Source organism: Crocodylus porosus, unplaced genomic scaffold (genome assembly GCF_001723895.1).
Source record: "Crocodylus porosus isolate Cpor-Errol unplaced genomic scaffold, CroPor_comp1, whole genome shotgun sequence".
NCBI classification, from domain to species: Eukaryota; Metazoa; Chordata; order Crocodylia; family Crocodylidae; genus Crocodylus; species Crocodylus porosus.
The window spans coordinates 58369219-58391204 of NW_017728950.1; the positions used below are offsets into that span (position 1 = coordinate 58369219).

Sequence of the window (21986 nt, forward strand, 5' to 3'; positions counted from 1 at the left end):
TCTAAATGGCTTAGAAAAAGGAACAAGAAAGTTCACTCAAATCATGATAGGACTATTGACCTCTTAAGTGGTACCAACATATAACAATGGATGCCTCCAGAATCCTTTCACCCTTCTATCACTCCAATGCACACATCAGGAGATCAGAATGTCTCCTCTACTTCCAGGAACTGATTCAGCAGTCATACTTTCTGGGTACCCAGAGTCTCAATCTAAGGCTCCCTTTACATGTTACAAGTATCATGCAATTAACTGGTTAACTGCACAATTACCTTGAGACCAGGTACATATGCAAAGTAGTTATCCCAAATTAAAAAGCTCCAACCAACTATAAAGTAAAACAACCACAAAAATGAGTAGTAACTTTATAGCTGGCTGTTAAATCACGGAGTCCGTCCACCCACTCTCTCCTTCCCAGAAAGGGCCAGAGGACAGTTCCCTCCCACATTGCCACGAACTAGTACAAAGTCTCATAGCCACAAGATGCATTTTCTGTCATAACAAAACAAACTGCCTTAATTACATCAGCACAGGATTCTACAACCCCTACCTCCTCTCTTCTCCCAGTTCAAGAACTTGCATCTGTTCTCAGCTAACAAAGCCTTCCTTTCATGCCACTGGCAAAGCACCAGTGAATTATAAGACAAAGATTGATTTGACAGATTTTAAACATCTAGTTTTCTTAAGCAACCCATCCAGATACCAAACACCGACTTCAACAAGGTATGCTACTGTCTGGATCCAGTTTTCTGGAAGCTGGACACTCACTCACTAGCACCCCACCACCACCACCACCACCCCACCCCTGTTTAATTTATAAAAGCCTTATCTACTCAGACACTGAAAAGAGTAGATTTTGTGGAATATACGAAAAGTTGCACAATAATCTAACTATCAGAGTATCCAGAATTCTACTTTTGTCTTAGCTATACAGTGCTTTAAATTACCTTGTTTTCTAAGTTTTGGAATAGTTGTACTTCTCCAAGAGCATGTTTCTCTCATGTAAATCAGTTGGTTTTAACAGAGGGCTTTAAATGAGCTAAAAACAGTCCTCTTTTCTATCAAAGCACTTTCACATAGATTGCTTGCTTTGGAGCCCAAAATCAATATTCCTAAGCCCCCTGCAATGAGTATGTGTGTGTGAAGGCTTATAACTTAAAGTCTCTGTTGAGATTTCTGAAATTCTACTTCTAAAATATATGTAAGAAATTTAATTCAGTAGAACTACTTTAAATGCTGAATTACTAATCCACAATTAAAACATCTTTAAAGTTGTGTTCTGGCCTTTATTAACTTGACCCAATGATCTTGTAAGGTTCCTTCCAGCCCCTAACTTCTATGAATCGGCCTCTTGTGGGCCAAGATCAAGAACCCACATAAAGTGAGGGAAACGTGTTTTAAGTTTGTGCACTGTATGAAAGCTCCACATTAAGAGTGGGCCAGACATTGACACCTCTTGCTTAGCTTATCCTACAGCCAAGGCTGAAGAAAAAGATTCACACATCCTCCTCCTGGATCAAGTCTCTGGTGTTAGTGTCCTTGGCAGGACAACAGAAAATAGCTGCTTTCATCTTCAGTGACAATACTATCAAATTGAATCTAAAGAAACATTGATTGCTATTTGATTTCAAAGCTGAATGCAGATCTTGAGATACAGGTTGAAACACTGTCTTATCTAAATACTTTGTAGCTACTGGCAACTCATACTTCATGTTTTGTGCTGACTCCTAAGGGCACAGGAACTCAGATGCATATGAAGGATTGAAAAAAAATAAAAATTGAACTTGTTACTGTGCTTTCATTTGATGAAGGCAATCTCTTAAAAATGCAAGTTGGTCAGAGAGCCATATTATTTCAAGAAATCTGCTATGTAGTAAAGGAAGCAAGCTTCCTGGGAAACCTTCAAGACTAGGCAGAAGTTGATCCGATTCCCTAACTCCAGGTAGCTTCAAGGTTTAGAAGGGGTTCATCTGACATTACTTCAGTTTTACTTGGAGTAAACAGAACAATCTGGTGAAGACATATGTAAATAGACATTAATATATTAAGTCTCAATATGAAAATTACAACTCATTTGGGAAATGACTGAAGATTAAAATAAAAGTTCAATCATGCAAAACAGTAATAGAAGCCAAACCACCCAACAATAGCAGGTATCCATGCTGCTGCACTTAAAAGGTTATGTTTTGAAAAAAATACAATTTTCCTTAACCCAGGGAGTGCTGTACTAAGACACTCCATGTGCAGTAACTCCCACACCAAATGACTGTAAAAGCCAGATTGGTGCTGGGTGGCAGCCAATAAAAACTTTCAGAAGATGCAGAGCTCACTGGCAAACACTCAGCATTGCACTGAGCTGCCTTTCAATATAGTACTCTCTAACATGTCCTGGGGTGGTACAGGCATGACAGAAATTTTTACAGGTTAGAAACAGTAGGCCACAAATACTTTCTCTAGTTTCCTATAAAAATACCATGTGTGCCCTTTGGGCTGGACTACTATATCTTAAAGTCTGCATCTCTCAGTGTAATGGTCTGCTAATGATCAAAGGAAAAATGTCTTTCATCAAATTGATTATTATTTTTGAGGAATGTCATAATCATTGTGTTTGTATTAAGTCTGCTGTGCTTATTATGATGGTGACTATACAGTCACCATCACACACAATCTTTAAATGAACTTCTTCACAAAATGGCCTCTCTAGCATTCACTCTTATTGTAAAGTCTTTAGGCTTTAGTGTTGCCAACATTGTTAAAATGAATTCCCAAAAAAATAAATATAGTACAGTCAGTCTCTGACTAATCTTATGTTTTGCGTACAAGAGATGAAATCCCCTTTGGTTATGTGCACATATTTCAATGCTCAGCATTTGAGCTGTTTCATTCTATTTTTCACACAATAAATTAGGACTGTTAAAGTTCTGTGAACTAACTACATAATCCTGGCATTTGTCTACAGTATATTAAATAGATCAGACAAGTTGTAGAAAGTGTACAATTAGTTATAAAATACAAAGTAAATTCAGCTTTCTTTCTAGATGCCCAATTAAGAGTGATAAAGACCTGAGTGAATGGGTGAAATATGCACTGCAGAGTATACAAACAAACAAGCAAAAACATCTAAAGCAACTTTCCGCTCAACTGAGCAGGAATTCATTTGAAAAATCAGTTAACATGACTGCAGCTGTTTCCCACCCCCTATTGCCAACAACAGTACTGTACACTGGATCTAGTAAACATCTGCCCTGTACCTTGCATTCATTCAAAGCACAAATAACCATGAAAGTTAAAAATACTTCTGGTATAGGTTATAAAAATCAGCATTCTCTTATAGAAGCATCACCTTAGGGTAGATTTCATTTGATTTCCACCACATATTGCAAATCTTATAAGGGGAGCATAATAAACGCTTACGGTATTACTAGAGTAGTTGCATACTATAGTTGAGAGTTGCCTCTCCTGTTGGGCGAGGCTGCAGTATATTACTTCTAGCAGCTAAACAGAGTGGAGACAGAACAACTTCCCACTGCTTCTGTCTAAGTAAACAACAGGTATCTTCACTCCTTTAGTGGAAACTGCAGCAACAGCATGCCATGGAAAAATGGAAACTCAGCTATTGGCATCAGGATTTTCTAGCAACTAGCAAGTATAGGTAACATTATTCCCCACCTTTATATAACAATACTTTCTCAACCACCAACAATAGAGCCATAATAGAAAAGGAGCCAAAGGATACATCCTAGCCATCAGTGACTGAAATCTATTAGGAAAGTGAAGGTTTTATGCTGATAACACACAAGCAGCATCAAGTCCCAAAACTATTTTGTCTGAAGACTAAGCAATTGTTTCAAGATCTGGCTGGTGGAGCTGCAACCTGATTTAACATTTTTTCCTGCCAATTCACACTTAACCAGGAAGCAGGAGAGTTGCAATTAAGTTTCAGATTGGATATTCTGTCTTCTAATATTTGCCATCTTAGCTTTAGAAAATTATCCAAAATTTAGATCTCTGCAGGTAATTTTACATAACTGTTTAAAATACAGAGGTCTGAATAAAAAAGGGTGATAGTACTTACTTTTTCTGGTATTAAATTCATATAACACCTGATGAAATTAAGATACAGAATTAGGCAACCACATATATCACAATAATAGGACTCTTGATCTCTTTACATGGGAACCTGAGATTACAGCTTCTGCCCCGTCAGTGTCACTTTTCCATCCGCACCTTGCTCCTATTGCATATCTTGTTTGATAGAAGCAAACCTGTTTCTGCCATGAGGATGCCAAAAGCAACTTTGCATGTTTCCCAGATGTGGAATTAAAAGTCCAGTAGTGCTGAACTGGGTTCTGTATTGAGTTTGTAGTTCAGCACTACTGGACTTTTAATTCCACATCTGGGAAACATGCAAAGTTGCTTTTGGCATCCTCATGGCAGAAACAGGTTTGCTTCTATCAAACAAGATATGCAATAGGAGCAAGGTGCGGATGGAAAAGTGACACTGACGGGGCAGAAGCTGTAATCTCAGGTTCCCATGTAAAGAGATCAAGAGTCCTATTATTGTGATTTCATCAGGTTTCTTTTCCTCACTAGGTCTAGCCAAAATATCTCAAGATCAGGAGAAAAGCCCAGTAATGTAATGGCTCCAGCTTTCAGTGATGTTCCAAAGCTAATCCTTGTCCTTCCTACTCACTACCATACCGAGGTTGCCCAGTATACATAAAATATTCAAAGGCAGACATTGTCTCACCAATTTCATTTATATATATTGGTCACTTCATTTTAAAGGTACAATTAATATTACTAGAACAACCTGCTGAGTTTATTTAGTAAAGGCCTAGAAACAATCTACTCGTGTTTTTGTTTGAGTTTCCAGTTTTTGACTGTTCTGCTAGGTCTTTCAATAATTTTCCCATCTAGATTATATACTAAAATGATACTAATCTACCACATTTCACCCACCTTGTGCAAAAATAAAATCAACTAAGGGCAATCCTGAAGGCTAAACCTGTGACAGTGAAAACTCTATGACTAGATCAAACAGTAGATTCTGTGGCAAATATCATGGTGCTGGAATTGTAGAACAAGAGGCTCAGAGTAAAATTTCTTCCTCCACACTAACTATGGAATCAAAGTTCACCGTTGTTTTAAGAAAATAAGGTTTCTCAGCTATGTAAAAGGGAGTATATTATCAGTCACAAATAGCATTGTTTGTCCTGTTCCTCAGGCCCAACAGATTTTGCCTACATAAAACTAACGCCGAGAGTTTTAAGTGACAACCTCAGAGTCGAACCTAAACTTCTTTTTTTGTAATGTCGCAGAATACTATACGAAAGTCCTACACTGCAGTATACGCTTGGATATATGGCAGCATTTCAAAAGCAATTAAAGCACATTCTACAGTTTGCAAATACTTGGGAATAAAAAGACATTACATTATAATAAAAGTGCCAGCAAATTTAGTTAAAGTAATGCAGGCACAATGACTTAATCATGTTGAAAAGCAGTTCTAAAGACCTAGTCTAGAAATATTTTAGAATAATATTGCCACAAAGCTATTAAATTGTACCCTCATGGTTCCTGTTAAACATGCTTTGTTCAGCTGGAGAGATCGACATTAAGTACTGAAATTTATCATTAGGTTTCATAAAGTTGAAAGTTTGGTTGGATTCAGCTTTGAATTTAGTCAGTAAGTGGTCTTGCTTGTGGCAAATCTGAGGCAGAGGATTTTACCTGTGCACAGCACCCCAATGTATACCAACTATAGGTTTCCCTAAACTGTAAAAGGCTGTTTAAAGGAGCAGTTCTCAGTACTCATTTAAAAGTCTCCAAAGACCACATTCAAATTGTAACAATTTGGTTTATTTCAAATACTAATTGCTTACAATAAAACATGTTTTAAGGTTTATGTAGAAGTACTTTTTTGCAGTTTATTATGCACAGAAAACAAATTGAAAATGCTTACTTGGGGTACATGGGCTCATAAAGGTACTTGTCTCTTGCTGATGGGATATCAAAAAATAAGATGTATCCATTTGCAGTCTGAAAGAAAGACAGAGAGATTAAAAGCTGCATCTTATTAGTGTTGTATTTAGGACATCCCATGTAAACTTAAAGGAATTTCAGTGCAGAGGCAGAAAAGGACCTTGGAGTCGTCATCGATGCCAAGATGACTATGGGCAGGCAGTGTGAGGATGCAGTCACGAAGGCCAACCGCACCCTGTCATGCATCCACAGACGCATCTCAAGCAGGTTCAGGGAGGTGATCCTCCCCCTCTATGCGACACTGGTCAGGCCACAGTTGGAGTACTACATCCAGTTCTGGGCGCCGCACTTCAAGAGGGATGTGGACAACATGGAGAGGCTCCAGAGGAGGGCCACTCGCATGGTCAGGGGGCAGTGGGGCAGGCCCTATGAGGAGAGGCTATGGGACCTGAACCTGTTCAGCCTCCACAAGACAGGTTCAGGGGGAATCTAGCGGCCTGTTACAAACTAGTCAGAGGGGACCAGCCGGCTTTGGGGGAGTCCTTGTTTCCCCGAGCACCACCAGGAGTGACTAGAAATAATGGTCACAAGCTGGCAGAGGGTAAATTCACATTAGACATCAGGAGGCGCTACTTCATGGTCAAGGCAGTTAGGATCTGAAACCAACTTCCAAGCAAAGTGGTGCTGGCTCCTACCCTGGGGGTCTTTAAGACAAGGCTTGACAAACACCTTGCCGGGATCGTTTGACCCCAGTACTCTTTCCTGCCATGGCAGGGGGTTGGACTTGATGATCCGCTCAGGTCCCTTCCAACCCTACTAACTATGAAACTATTAATTGTAGCCAGAACGATCAGAGAAACCTCAAAACATTTTACATACTAAACAAAACAGCCAGCAAGAAACAATCCTTAGCTACTTTCCCGTAACAATCCCACCAAGACAGATGCAACACTATGATCCTTCTAAAGATACTTAACATGAAAATCCTGAAAGGGAGGCTTCAGTTAACCTTAGTCTTTGATTGGTAAACTGTTTCTAAATCCGTGGAGTAACCAAGATGAGGCACCCACCCTTGGCACATGTAGGCAGGGCCATCCCTAGGGTGGGGACAAATCGGGGCAACCACCCTGGGCCTTGCACTTTGGGGGACACTGCCACGGCCACCAACTTCATGCTCCAGCCACTCGCCTTCTCCCTCCTGCCCGGCAGCTCACCACCCCCCAGCCCTGCATGGGCTGATTTGTCTCAGGCCCCGCACACCCCTTGGGACAGCGCTTCACACAGGAAAAAGCAATGTGATCACTATTGCATGGTATGGAAGCAACAGCAAACTGCCCTGTATGTGGTAGTTGTCTCAGGCACTGATTTTTGTTGTTACATTTCTGTTCTGAATAGGCCAGGGGCAGGCAATTATTTTGGGCGTAGGGCCGCTTACTGAGTTTTGGTAAGCCATTGAGGACTGCATGATAGGCAGCCAGGGGCAGATTAATATTAATTTTCTAAATTTTTTTAGGGGCCCCACAGGCTGGATAGAGTGGCCTGGCAGGCCACATCTGGCCCCCAGGCCACATTTTGCCTACCCCTGGAATAGCCCATCATTGAAATTCACGTGCCTTTCTGATAAAATCTATTGTCCATGTTATCCCATAAAATTCACCACATGAATCTAAAAGAAAAAAGCAAAAATAGCAAAGCTGTTCAAATATTGTGATCAGTTGATACTAGAGGACTAAGGCCCTGATTTTTAAATGGTATTTAGGCATGTCAAGATGCTGTAAGGAGACTAGGAAGGATTTTCAAAGGCACCCAACACCCACCCAAGGATTCTTGGTGCAAAAAGGAATCAACAGTAATTGAGGTACCCAACTCCTGTCTTTTCAATGGTTTGGGGGAAGAAGGGGGCGGGGGTTGTTGTAGCCATTTTGGTCTAAGGACATAGGTAGGCAAGGTGCTTTGGGTAGGTGCGATATCTTTTATTAGATACTACTTCATACTCAGTTGGTCTAATAAAAGATCCCACATCTACCCAAAGAACTTTTTCAATGGTTTGCATTTACAATACAATTTTGCAGGCACTTACAGGTATTTAGGCATCCAAGATACAGGACAATGATCAGTGAGATTTTAAAAAGCACTTCCTTTCATTTCCATTCCATTGGAATTGGGTACCTACATTCTTATAAAAAACTGTCACAAAGCAACTTCAGGACTGCATACAAAGAACAACACCTAAAATAAACTCTAGTGTATCATATTTCCTGGTATACAAGACATTTTCCTCCCCCTCGAAAAATAAGGTCTAAAATTAAGGTATGCCTAATTTGTTACCTAGGCAAAGCTAGGTAACAAAAATAATTGAATTCACCATATAATTAAATTAATGTTAAAATATTTTTCTCCCACAATTTTACCCTTTTTGAAAGGTGCATCTTATAATATAGAAAATATCGTCAGACTCAGCACCTGACTGGAATAGATGGAAAAAGGCTTGTTTGTATACTACAGCACCATAATTCAAGCAGAGCTCAACCTCTGCAAAAATTACATGAAAATAGCTTTAATCTAGTTTGATATAGTAGATATGAACTGTTTAGTCATTACAATTTACATGAAAAATTAGATATCCGTTCAGCACTGACCAGATAACCAGGAAGGTCCCAAATCAGCCAGCCAGCAGTTTCTTATCAGAAATTTAGATCAATTAGATAAACAGTCAAATGTGTTTCAACAAAGCTACGTTTTATTCCAGTTATTTTAATACTGGATGGGTATTAACTCAAAGCAACAAGACTGAAGGCAAGAAGCAGTGAAATGAAAGGTTTCAAATTTCTTTCCAAGGCTGGTTTCCTGTTTTTCAGTTAAGTAACCAAAAAGGAAACGTGCTCTTGTTAGTTTAGCTCACTAGTTTAGACTTTTTTCCACCTATAAACTTGTAGTTTGTAATACATTCTATTTGTTTCAGCTTCAAACTAAACACAGAAACAAAGACTAACTAATAAATGTGATGGTTTCCATTCTTCAAAGCAGCTTTTTCCTTCAAGGAAAGCAAGTATGTACCATATTAGCGGCAGCAATTTGAGCTTCTCTATTTATAGTCTTCGTGAAGCAAAAACACAATATATCTTAGAGAAACTTAATGTGCATCTACTTCTAACATCTACATGAGTTCTTTCCATTACTGGGTGACTGTTTAAATATTTATTTCCAAAGTTATCTTATACAGGTAGGAAAAGTAAAACAATACTGTAAAGTATCTTCATATTGACATTCAGATACAAAAGGCCTTCCTGAATTCCATCCTCAGTACAAGCTGCTAACATCAGAAGATTTGCTAATGAACAGGGCATCAAATGCCACCATATAGCTGCTCAAACTAAGGTAACTGAACATTTTTACTGTAAACTTGCAGCAAACAGGCCACTGTACTGCTTCAACTCAATATCTATATTATGCGAGACAGGTTCTGTGGTAAATATTATTTTCCTGGAACTGCAGACAGAGGCCTTGAGTAAAATCTTTTCCTTCGCAATAACTATGGGATCAAAGCTCACCATATTTTTAAGAAACTAATGTCTTTCAGCTATATAAAAGGGAGCATATTATGAGACAAATTATCATTTTACACTGCCAATACCACTCCCTTCCTACCCCCCCCATCCTTGCATTTCAATAGACTATTGTAATGGCATGCTCTATTTGCTCTAAAAGTGTACATATTCATTATTTTGCAAGGGACTTATTTATAGGATTCCCATTAATATTTTCACAGCATGAAACATGCTCCTACAGCCTTCTGTTAAGAGCTGGTCCCTATTACACTTGCGAGTAGTTGGGTCCTGAAGAGCAAAAGGCAGTAGAAGACTTACAGAGGACAGGCACCAGAATGGGAAGGATTCCGAATACAATGTATGCCCTGGGTTTGGACAGACTAGAGTTTCTTGGTTCTGTTGCATTAATCTATACTCCATATGAACATTTGGGCCCTAACATGATTCATGCTAGGAATTCATGCTAGCCAGAGGTAATGTCAGAAAAGAGGAAGAAAGGAACCAAGAGAAAAGCAGCAGCCCAAGTCGATTAAAGAAAAAAAGGAGACAGAGTAGAATGTCTTGGAGAGCCAGACTGAAATCTGGGTCTGCTGCTGTCAACACAAAGAAAAGCCGAGATGAAGAAATGCAGCAAGGCAGACAGTACTGGCCCCTTTTATTAAAATTGGAATGATTCCAAAGCTATTTCAAAAAACTATTGCTGCTTGGGGTAAGTGTATTTAGTATTAAAGCTTATTTAACTAAGTCTCCATTAACAGTATCTAGGAGTTTTCAAGGAGCACCAAAGACTTACTTAAGTGAGGGCCAACAACTGTCGGCAGGCATGCCTCCCTGAGGACCACTCCAACCCCTTTTCCTTACCCAATCTGATGCTGTACTTTCTGCTCCTTGCCCTGTGTTCCATGACTGATCTGATGCTTTGTTTTCTGTTCCCTGCCCTATCTGGCACTGCACTGTCTGTCCCCTCCCCAGTCTGCCACATGCCCCACAAAGAAGCTGCCCAGACCACAGGTTCCCCAGCCCTGGCCCACTTGAAAAACATTATGAAATTCTTACTCAGAGATCATATGATGCAAAAGATGTACCTTATTGATTTATTTTGGTAGAGAAGTTAAGTGCTACTTAGATGTTGCCTCAAACAATTTATGATACTCAACCATATGTGATTAAATAAAGAATTATGAGAATTTCTAAGAGTTTCCCATCAGTTAATGTCCTTGAACAGTATGATTCCTGTTAAAACGCCTATGATTTCACCGCTCTTTACTGTCTGGTATGTTTACAATTTGAACAAGATACTGATTTTTGTTCTGCTCTTAGCTCCCTGCAGGGTAGCAAGGTGGAAACAATTATGAGGTTAACTCCTTGCACTGAAGCCAAGCAAGGATGAGCATGTGCTTAACTTTTCACACAAAGGGAGGAGGGAAGCAAGCACTTAGGCCTTAACATAGAGACTAGCAGGGACAAGAGTGAGCTTATCTAGCAGACAAGCCTGCACTTACCTCTTGCATAGAAGCCAGGAGGGGAAGAGCGAGTGCTTGTTTCCTCCTACCCTACAGCAGCACCCTGTTAAGAAAAACTGCCCTAGAGGGTCTATACATGGGAATGTTCTGTAAGCCCTTAAAAGCATCCTCCCCTTGTTACACAATTTATTTCACTTGAGGCTCAGCCAAAGTGAGTCTTTGCACTGCCTACTAGCAAGATTTTCCCAACTAATTATAGCTCTTCCAAATCCCCCATTTACAACTGAGGCCTCATCATACCAGGCCCAGTATAAAATATACCAACTGTCAATTCTGACCCCAAAAACATAATTTAACCCAATAGGATAAGTAAATGGAACAGACCAGCACAATGTGGCCAAGTAAAGAAGCTGGTCAGTGGCAGCACCAGTAAACAGACTCCTAACCCAATAATTAAAGTGGTTTATCCATATACATTTGCAAATTCACTTCCTCCATCATATTCCATCAGCAAAACAATAACAAAGAATTATTTTATAAAATTAAAAAAAAAAAGTGTTATGCTGCCTATTAGGATTCTCAGGCACAAGTCCATGTTGCTATTTGACCAAAGCTGTTGATTCCCTGAACTAGTTAGATTTCTTTAAATTAAATTTTTCATTTGCTGCAAGACAAAGAAAATTGTATGATTTCCATCATGTTAGTTAACATTATTCACTCCTTTGGGTGAAAAGAACAGTCGACCTGAACGCCAGACTTGAGGTGCTCATTTAAAATTGAATATATTCTGGCAAAACATAAAAGCACGTTGCATTTCAATATTCACTGGAGAATGAAAAGCTCTTTACTTGTCTATTCTTTGTCAGTAAGAAGGTTAAAAATATCATTTAAAAAAACTGAGGAAAACAAAGCCAAGTCTAAGACAAAAATAAAGAGAATTCTTAAAAAAAAAAATTACTGCTAAATGAGGCATCACAATCTTCCTAAGAAAGACCCACTACATGCCCTGTTTCACACTACTGGAACAATATCTGATCTGCATTCAACCTAGGCTGACCTACCAAACCCCTCCCCCCAAAAAAAACCACAAACCAAAACTCAAGCAAACGAAGTCAAAATTCAGCAAATGATGTAACTTTACATCACAACATAAGATCTAAATGCTGCCCATTTTGAAAGTACTCGACCATGTTCAGAATCCAAGACAGCTCTAAATCAACCTGTACGGTCCCTAAATCCACAAAAAAGCAAGGACAGAGTAAACAGGAAACAAACTTTATAAGATAAAGCCATACTGGGCAGGACAGAGGAAGAAGCAGAAACAGTTAAAGACCAGAAAAGACACGCACATATTCTTAGTATGTAATGGCCTGTAGAAGCCGTTATATTCTCCAACTAGGTCACCACTCTACTGTTTGTAGGACTAGCTGGAGCCTTAAAGCGAAAAAAGCTGACTCCTTGCATTTTCTCAATAGAAAGTTAATATGAAGTAATTGTTTCTAGAAGCCACAATTAGATGACTCTTTTACATCAATTTGCTGATTTGATCATTTTAGCCTATTGACTGGATTACTTCTTAAATCATTCTTAAATCTTAGAACATTTATTCAATAATTGTGTTATTCCATTTTTAATTTAACCTTGTAAAAATCACACTAGATTAGTACAGTATAGTAAATTATTCTATTGCTCATTTACTATTGGGAAAATATTAATAAAGCCACTAGGTATAACTTCTTTAAAGCCAAGGAAAGATCCATCCATACCAAAGAACTTCAGATCTCTTCCTCTGCTATGCCACATACAAATTGTACATATGACTGATATTGAACCAGCCTGCCCCATACATGGATAAACATCTAATCCCCGAACAGAGCTGCTTTTCCCATGGAGGGGGGAGGGGAGGGGAAAAAAGAAAAAAAGAAAAAAAAAAAATCAGTAATGAGCCAGCTGCTCGATCTAACTCAGCATACTGAGAATGGGTTTGAAAGAAACCAAATCACAGGAGCTGTGTTAGTTAATCCAACAGCTGCCTATGGTACAGCTACTCACCAACTATTCTTCTACAAGACCCTAGAAATGACAAAAGATCTACACCTGACAGGGCTGATACCAACAGCTGCCTATGGTACAGCTACTCACCAACTATTCCTCTACAAGACCCTAGAAATGACAAAAGATCTACACCTGACAGGGCTGATACCAACCCTATTCAGAAACAGACTTTTTTTGTCAACCTGGATGGGAAGCGAAGCAGATGGAGGCAACAGATTAATGGCATCCCCCAAGGAAAAGTACATGCATGGCTGTTATATAATATCTAAATAAATGACTAACCAACTGACTTGGAAACAAAACATTTCATCTATGCAGATAACCTGTGCATAAAACAGACCAAAACACTGCCTTCGACCATGTTGAAAAATTCCTAAGCAAGGACCTACCTTGGCCTAACCTCAAACTACATTGAAAACCAATCATGTGCCAACTCTGTGAAAGCACAAGCACGTGCCTTCCATCTGAAAAACCATGAGGCCAGCTGCCAGCTAAACAGTACCTAGTCCAGGATTCCACTACCCCACTACCCAAATGCAATTAATCATGGAGTCATCCTCAAATCAAACCCTCTCACACAAAGAACACACCATGAAGACAAAGGCAAAGTTGAATACTTGTAACAACATTCTATACAAGTTCACCAACTTGAAATGGGGAGGTAGCCCCATAACCATCCAAACTACCACTCTGGCTCTCAGCTTTTCCTCTGCTGGGTATGTGTGCCCTGTATGGGCAAGATCCATACATGCTAAGCACCTTGACTCCATTCTGAATGATAGTTGCCAAGACATCACAGGATGTCTGAAGCCTACCAGCCTAAACAGCGTGTACCAGCTGGCTAGCATACTCTCACCTGACATCAGAAGACCAATGGCCAACATCACAAAATGACTGAGAGAAACTGAAGAAATGAGACTCCGGCTGCATTACCATTCTGCAGCACACAAATATTTGAAGAGCTCCCTCACAAGCACCCAACTTCTTGATATCATACCCAAGGAGACATGACTACACTTGTAGAACGAGAAGCTGAAGAAAATATCGAACAGCAAAAAAAAAGGACATTCCAGCCAGGGACTGACAAACCATGGCACAGGTGGCAATGTCTCAACTACCTATGTATTGGAATCAGACACTCCAAGGAACTAATGAAGAAGTGGGGTTAAACCATTGGCTTAACCACCTGTAACTCTAGCACAGAGCCTCAGACTATGCACCTGCTGCAATGCCCACTGCTTGAAGGCACATGTACAAGGAAACAAGAAAAGATCTCACAAAGTACAATAAACAAGCATCAACTTTTGTAACAAAATGGTCCAATGTGATATAGCAACACAAAAAGATGGCTTCTCTACAATTCACTTCTGCTGGAATGTCTATACATCCTAATACCTGACAAGCTATGTTACCCACCAAGCAAAACACACTCACATTATTACTACCTAATTCTTCCTTTATCCATTCCCACCTGGTTCCTTCATCCATTAGCTGAGTTTTGCCTAGAAACTCCTTAGAGGTAGGGACTCTCTCTAAATTTCTGTCAAAACAATCCCTGGTACAACAAAGTAATTAACCATAAATGGGGCTCTTAAGAATTATTATAATGCTAATTAACAATGATATTCTCCAAGTTAAAGTTAAAAATTAGCCTCTTTCTTATTTTCACTATACATATCAGGGTTGTCCAACCGGCTTCTGCCTGCCCATAGTCCCCACCCATTGTTCCTGATGCTGTGGCAGCCAACATCTCCAGGCTCTCCCGCTTTGGGTTCTGCTTCCTGCTCCTGGAGGCGCTGTGTACATAGCAGGGGGAGATCCAGGCAGCCCATGTAGCAACAGAGAGAGGCCTGGATGCCCACATGACCTGGAGGGAGCACTCAGGAGGTGTGCAGCCAAGGGGTCTGTGGCTTGTGCAGCCCCATTCCCACCCATACCCAGATGCACATCACACTAAAAACTTGCTTGCTATATACCAGATAAATATTGGTTATGATTTATGCTGTTGGATATGATACTGGTTGTGTTAATGAATGTTAAATGTCTGTTACATTTTCTCTACTAGTTTAACACTACAGCAGTAAAAAAAGTCTCTACTTACTGAAACAGCTATCATAGTGCTGTCAGACCTCCATTCTGCTTGCTTATAGGATCCAAACTGAGAAGCCGATTTTGTCAATTCCTTGTAGCTTACAATTAGTACACTGGGCTGGAGAAAAAAGAGGAACAGTGGTTACATTTCATGTCTGAAGAACAGTGGACTGTTTTACTCCTGTATCACAAAATAAAGCATCAAGTTATATGCTACATACAGCAGGGGTTCTCAATCCCTGGGCCATGGCGCACTGCTGGGCCATGGCGGGTTGGCTGCTGGTCTGCAGCACAGTCAGCTATTGGACCAGAAATGGCCACATACCAACAAACCATGGCCCCCCCCAGAGCTGGGCAGAGAGACCGTGGCTCCTTCTGCAGGGCCCGCAGCAGCACAGGATTTGGCCCACCTTCCTGCCTGGGGGCTGAGGGTATCCATACCTGTCTTCCAGCTGGAAATTCTGGTCAGTCAGCTGTGACTGCTCAGCCCTGGTTTGCCAGGCCACAGTTCACTGGGCTGTGGCATAAAAGCTTTGGGAACCCCCGACATACAGCATGTATGATAACGGCAGGGCTGGTATAAAAACTTAAGACTTAACATTTCCCAGCTAAAGAATTTGCCTTCAATAATTTTTCTTTGTCAAACTGAGGTGAAGGCTTTCATTCCGAATGCCTGGTTCTCCCCATTTTTGGGGGATTTTTTTTTAAGTTTCAGGCAAAGCAGTTCAGCCATTGCACAGAATGAGGGTGGTGGAAGTACACTTTTAACATATTAAAGAAAAAGTTGACAGAACTTAAGGAGTTGTACACTTGAGGAAGGCACCCCATTTAGAGCGTATGAAGAGTGGTTTTTTTCCTGCTCCTTTAACACACACACACACACACGGCTGCAGCTTTGAATATGTCAATTTGTGAATGCTCAGTATAAAGTTAAATTCGCCAAAGCTTATATCCTACAGGACCTACTCCAACCCAGGGTTAAGCACTCTCCCAACAACTGCAATTCTAGGTCAACCAAGAGACAGGCACAAAACCTGAGGACAGAGAGCTCATTTCAACTTTCTCAGTAATCTTCTGCTGACACTCAAATACTATAAAGAAGGTGTCTGCCAAACTTAAATACAGAGAAGACCAGGGGTTCTCACGTGAAGAGAGAAGACTAGATCTGAAGGCTGCCAAGGGCAAGTAAGAACAGGATCCATGAGAAGAACTATGAGGACTTGATGGACAAAAGGGTTGGCATGGGATGAGAAGTCCAAGGGGTAGAAATTACTAGTGGTGATGTGATGATAATGTGATGGGGATAGGAAGCCACAGAGAGAGAAAGAAAGTAGTAGTAAGTGTGATACACTAGAAGCGAGCTAAACTCAGAAGGCGCCAGCCTGCACCCACTTCAGCGGAATAGAATCTGCACCTGCATGAGCACACTTCCCTGCAGAGCCTCAGGTGGAGCTCAAGATTCCCCAAGTATCAACATATCCTCTTTGGTCAGCAAGTTTTGTGAAACTCTCTGGCAAAGTAGGTTTCCTCCTCTAGGACCCATACACAGCAATCACAAGAACCTACTCCTGCTACAGGTTCTCTCAATGAGCTCAAGTAGGAGGATGATCTAGTCAGCTACCTAATGATCGAAGGGAAGCTGGGAGACAGTAACCACAAGCTGATAACTTTCACTACCCACTGCAAAGCTGGCAAGTCAGTCAGCAATGCAGAAGTCCTCAACTTCAGGAAAGCTGACTTTGACAAGCTCAGAAGGCTTGTTGATGAGGCCCTACGGGACCACAACTTGAAGGGGAGGGAAGTTAAGGATGAATGGTTGCTCCTTAAGGCAGTGATCCTGAAAGCACAAGCAATGTCAATCCCATCCAGCCCTAGTGTCTATGAAATCTATGGAAGTAGCAAAAGTTAGCATTGCAAATTTAAGTGTCCCCAATCTTCTGAGAATGTGTCACTACACCATCAGATAAATAGATACTTCCTCAATTTCTATTTTTAAACACAGGAATTACACACACAAATCACAATAAAGAAAAAAGAAGCTTTTTGATCACATACTCGAATACTGCCTCATAATGCATAAGCATGAACAAGTCAAATTTAAGTTCCACAGGCAGCCTTTATCGTTTACTAAAACAATTTTAAAGTAGCCATTTCACCATTATCATTTAGTTCCACAGACTGAAATTCAATAGCATGCCTCCACAGATAGTAAAAGGTGTTAGTTATATGGGAGGATGCATTCTGACAGACCTGGCAAAGAAGAAACTAAATACATTCTAGGGACAGCTACGTTCCTTTATATCAACATGTGAAATCAAGATGAAATTCCTGGCTGAACCAGCACAAGAGAAACCTGAGTTGATACTCAGAAATGCAATACAAACCCACAAGCAGGACTGTTTGTGCTGATCAGTCTTTACAAGTAGCTCAAAGAAATAACATCTTCAAAACACCCTACAGCTGGACAATAGGCCTGTGCGAAGCGGAAAGTATTTTCTTTGGACTTGGATTCAGCAATTCGGAGGGACAGTGATTCGATTTGTTGATCTGAATCACTGTCCTGCTTCTATTCGGCCAAATCTGAAGATATTTGGCACCGAATCTTATTCGGCCATAGACTATGCAGGCAGGCAGTGCCGGCGGAAGCAGATAGTGGAGCAGCCAGATGAGCCCCAGCTTAAGCCAGCAGCCCTGGGAGAAGCCGCGGCTTATCTGGCTGCTCCCCCAGCTGTCCCCCACCCGGGGCAAGGCAGGCAATGCTGGCAGCCCCAGAAGAAGCCACAGGGGCTGGAGGAAATTGAACTGAAAACTGGGGGGAAGCCCCTGTTTGTTCCCTCAACCCCAGATCATATCCCCTAGCTCCCAGTTCAATCCCCCAGGCCCTGCCAATACAGCCTGCCTCGCCCTGGCAGAAGGGCAGCTGGGGGAGCAGCCGGATGAGCTGCAGCTTCAGCTGGCAGCCCCAGGAGAAGCCCCGGGGGCTGGGGCAAACGATCAGGGAGCTGGGGGAAACAAACAGGGGCTGCTCCCCATGCGATCCTCCCAGCTCCCACAGCTGCTCCCAGGGCTGTCATCACTGCCTGCCTTGTCCCAGCGGGGGAGCAGCAGCTTTTCCCAGGGCTACCGGCTCAAGCCAGGGCTGCCGGCTGCTCCCCCTGGCACTGCCTAGTGCCTGCCTGTACTGTCTATGGCCGAATCTCCAAATCTCTCAAAATCAACTTGGAGGCTTCCAATTCTATTCAGAGAGATTAACGGATCTCCCAATTCAGATCTGGAGATTCGGCCACTGAATTGGGCTGAGTCTCCTCTGAATTGAATCAGCTATCGGAGCTTTGCACAACCCTACTGGACAGACAGGTAGCCTCCCTACTGCATTCACAGAATAAAACAGGAAAGCCATTTGGCTTCCAAAGCAGCGTTATATTTAGGATCTCCTAAAGATGCACTGCCAAGTTACCCCTTCAACATCTTACCAATATAAAATTGGGATATATCTACATGATTTTAAATTCAGTATAGGTATTAGACTGCATCATCTGGAACATACTATTAAAAATATTTACACTATATAACTCATATATGTGCCTGTGCATTATTTCAACAAAATGGTTGCATTAAGTCATCATGAGTTTAAACAAGAAATGCATGTTGTGCCTTTCATTTTTCTAGTCAGGAGATGGTATTCATGCCCACTCAAAACTAAATCCTGTACAGGAAGAGCCCAGAAATCTGGTGTGGCTCTCACAGTTGTTTTCAGTTCTGAAGTTCACAAAACTTTGCAAGCAAACGTGCAAGTCTGCTTGTGAAAAAAGCCACATGAGTAATTTTTCAGACCTAGGCTTGATAAATTTTCTAGCTCCCAAAATGAAGAAACCTACAAAAGAAATTCAGTCTTTCGAGCTCCAACAGCTTTCCCTGAACTATGTTATGCACTTGCCCTAACCTGGGATGACAATACTGGGAAGTCTTAGAATAATGCGCTTGGAAAGAAAGACAGACAATGTGAACAAATCTAGTTGCAGCCATTTGTAATAAGATACAAATGGACTGCAGTTCCCAACAAATAAGTTAATTCTCCTCACTCTTAATTCTATCATGCTGAAAGTCTGCTAGCCTTTAACATGTTATTCAAGTTGAGAATCTACCTTTGAAAGCCTGCTGTTGAGTCCATATTTTTTTTGTAAAACTCATTTATCCTAGAGTACATTCCAAACCATATTAATATGAACCATAACTAGATAACAGAAAAAAATGTATGTTTAAAACTCAAAAGCTAGCACAAATTCAAGATTCTCACTAAAACTGGCAGACAATTGTATTCCCCAGCATGTATGGTTATTCATGCATATTAAATAGAGTTGTTACCATACCATAACGGTGACCCAATGTTTACCCTAGAAACAGTTTGGCATTTACATCTAACAACATATTAGCTACAAGACAGGAATGCATAGCTAGGCAAGACACTAGGAAGAGGAGAATACAAAAGCCAGACCTGTCACAGAATGCCAGATGTAGAACAAAGACAGGGTGGGGGGGGTTAAAAGTCTAATGGTGTCAAACAAGATCAAGTTGGCTGGTGAAATAAGAAAGACTGATAAAGCAAATGTGATCTAGGGGGATATGGCCTCTACTGATAAAGCATCTTATCTTGGGTAAGTGCACAAAACATACTTCTATTAAAAACTCTAACCAGTTCAAATCCTGATGCATCTTAATCCTCAGGGCCATGTGTACTTCTGACTGAAATAAGATGCCTGAAGTGCAACAGGAATCTGTTCCTTTATTCTTACATTTTTGTCTCATCCTATAGTATGAAGCAAAGAGGAGAAAAGATAGTACTTGAGTGTATTTTCTTACTAGCTTCTAAGACAGAGAAGCACAACAAACAGGAGGAAGGAATAAGCTCTCTGAACATTCAGTTGTGCGGTCTAAAGATGTCATTTAATGACCTCAGCTCTAAGCAGAAAGAGATTGCCAAGGAGACTTAACATACAGCACTGACTGAACTACTAGCTGACAACAGATGCAGTCTACAGCTTAAGGCTGACAAGAGCATAATAGCCCCCACATAAGACATGGTGAGAGAATGAACTGACATTTTCTAAAAAAGGACTGCACACAGCAATCCCAGTCAGAGCCAACCAAAGCAAGCTTTTGCTATACACTGGACATTCAATGACATTTTTTTCCCTTGATAAAGACTCCGTAACACGGAAAAAAAAAATATTGTGAACATACTTTTTCCATATGAAAGCTGACAATGTAGGCTAGGTCAGCCCCATTGTGTTTTACTCAGCAGGGATACAAAGGTGTTGATGGCTAAGGAGAGAAGAGACACTCACAGCATAACAGCAGGGAGCTTCTACCAAACCCTGCCAAGGGTAAAGGTATGATGTACCCTCCTTGATTTGAAAGCTTACCGACTTGCTTAAAAGAATTCAACTCATTCCAGCCTTGGAACTGGCCACCCATGCAGCATTTGTATAGAAACTCCATCAGATCCAATCTAAGAGAACTTCAAAATACTAAATGTTAAGGTAAAGGTTATAAAGGCAAGTTTATTCTTTTTTGCTTCTTTCCTTGCCATTTTCATCCCATCAGCCCCTACTGTCATTTCTCCTATCAATCAAACACTCAATCTACTTAGATATATTTTTAACTTTGAAAAAGTCAAAAAAGGACATTATTTCTTTTTTCACTGTTTAATTTGCTAGATTTTCTCCCTTTGTCCTCTCTCTACTAAATCAACTATCTGCCATGCTCTTCAGAAACACTGCTCAACTCCACACTCTGTTTCATAGTCCATAAACTCCTCCCCTGCAACTCTTGTCTTAGTTGAAAAGGGTGCAGAGATGGTTTTGGGGGCTGAGCTTTGTTGTTGTTAGATGGTTGGATTTTTGTGCTGGTGCCAGAAAAGGCTAGATAAGATCCCAGAATCCAAGAGGGTGCAAAGACAGACTATTCCCAACCAGTCTATCAGCTCTGGCTTCAAAACACTCACTAATGAAGACTATTTCATGACCAACTCAAAATGTATGAGTTACATTACCCAACAGCAGCAGTGCAGCTGACCTATGAGTGAATACAGTATTGATCTAATCAAGTGTAATGCTGATCCTGGCTTTCAATCTACTTCTACACAAAAGGCATCCTTAACTGAAGTGGTTTCAAATTTCCTGAGGATGCCAATTATGCTTCCAAGGCTTAACACTAGAACAAAATGAAATACTTATCTGTCTGAACACAATCATTTCTCATACTTTCCTCATTTAAACAAATGAACAGTAATTCTATTATGAAGGGTTTGTAAACACTTAGTTCTAACAGATCAAACAGCACAATTTTTAAAAGTGCTCAGTTCATTGAGAGTGATACAGAATTGAATTCTGAAGATGGCAGTCAACTACATATGGAATATTTCTGTTTCAAGTCTCCAAAAGAATTTCTATTTTGATGTAAATACCTACTCAAAGCTTCTGAAGTCAAAACATGAATGCTGTTCTGAGGGGACATTACATAAATTGGAAAGACTGGAAATTTGGGAATACCACATTCAGGCAATATATTATGCTTTTTCCTTCCAGTTTCATATTTATAGTCAGCTTTTACCTTTTGGGGGTTTTTTTTTTTTTTTTTTTTTTTTTTACATTTGCAAGATCTTATTCATACCTAAATATATTTTCTGAGAGTCTAAAACTTTTGGCTAGACTATAATCACAGCCAGCCATCCTCAGCTTTGAATGGAAAAGATTGTTTGACAAGATCTGTCAGTCTCAAAAGCCAAAAATCTATTATTTTCTTACATTTAGAAAGTAACACATCTGAAGTTCCTCTACTCAGT

General features: G+C 40.5%; 1 protein-coding gene across 3 annotated transcripts in view; it reads right to left on the minus strand.

Moving 5' to 3' along the window:
* Positions 1 to 21986, minus strand: part of RIC1 (RIC1 homolog, RAB6A GEF complex partner 1) — a 98168-nt gene that overhangs the window by 60309 nt on the left and 15873 nt on the right. For all 3 annotated transcript variants that reach the window (XM_019554974.1, XM_019554975.1, XM_019554973.1), the window contains exons 2-3: positions 15153 to 15260; positions 5966 to 6042 (exon numbers count right to left, since the gene is read on the minus strand). In XM_019554974.1, coding sequence (XP_019410519.1) covers positions 5966 to 6042; positions 15153 to 15260 — 185 coding nt within the window. The remainder of the gene's footprint in view (positions 1 to 5965; positions 6043 to 15152; positions 15261 to 21986) is intronic.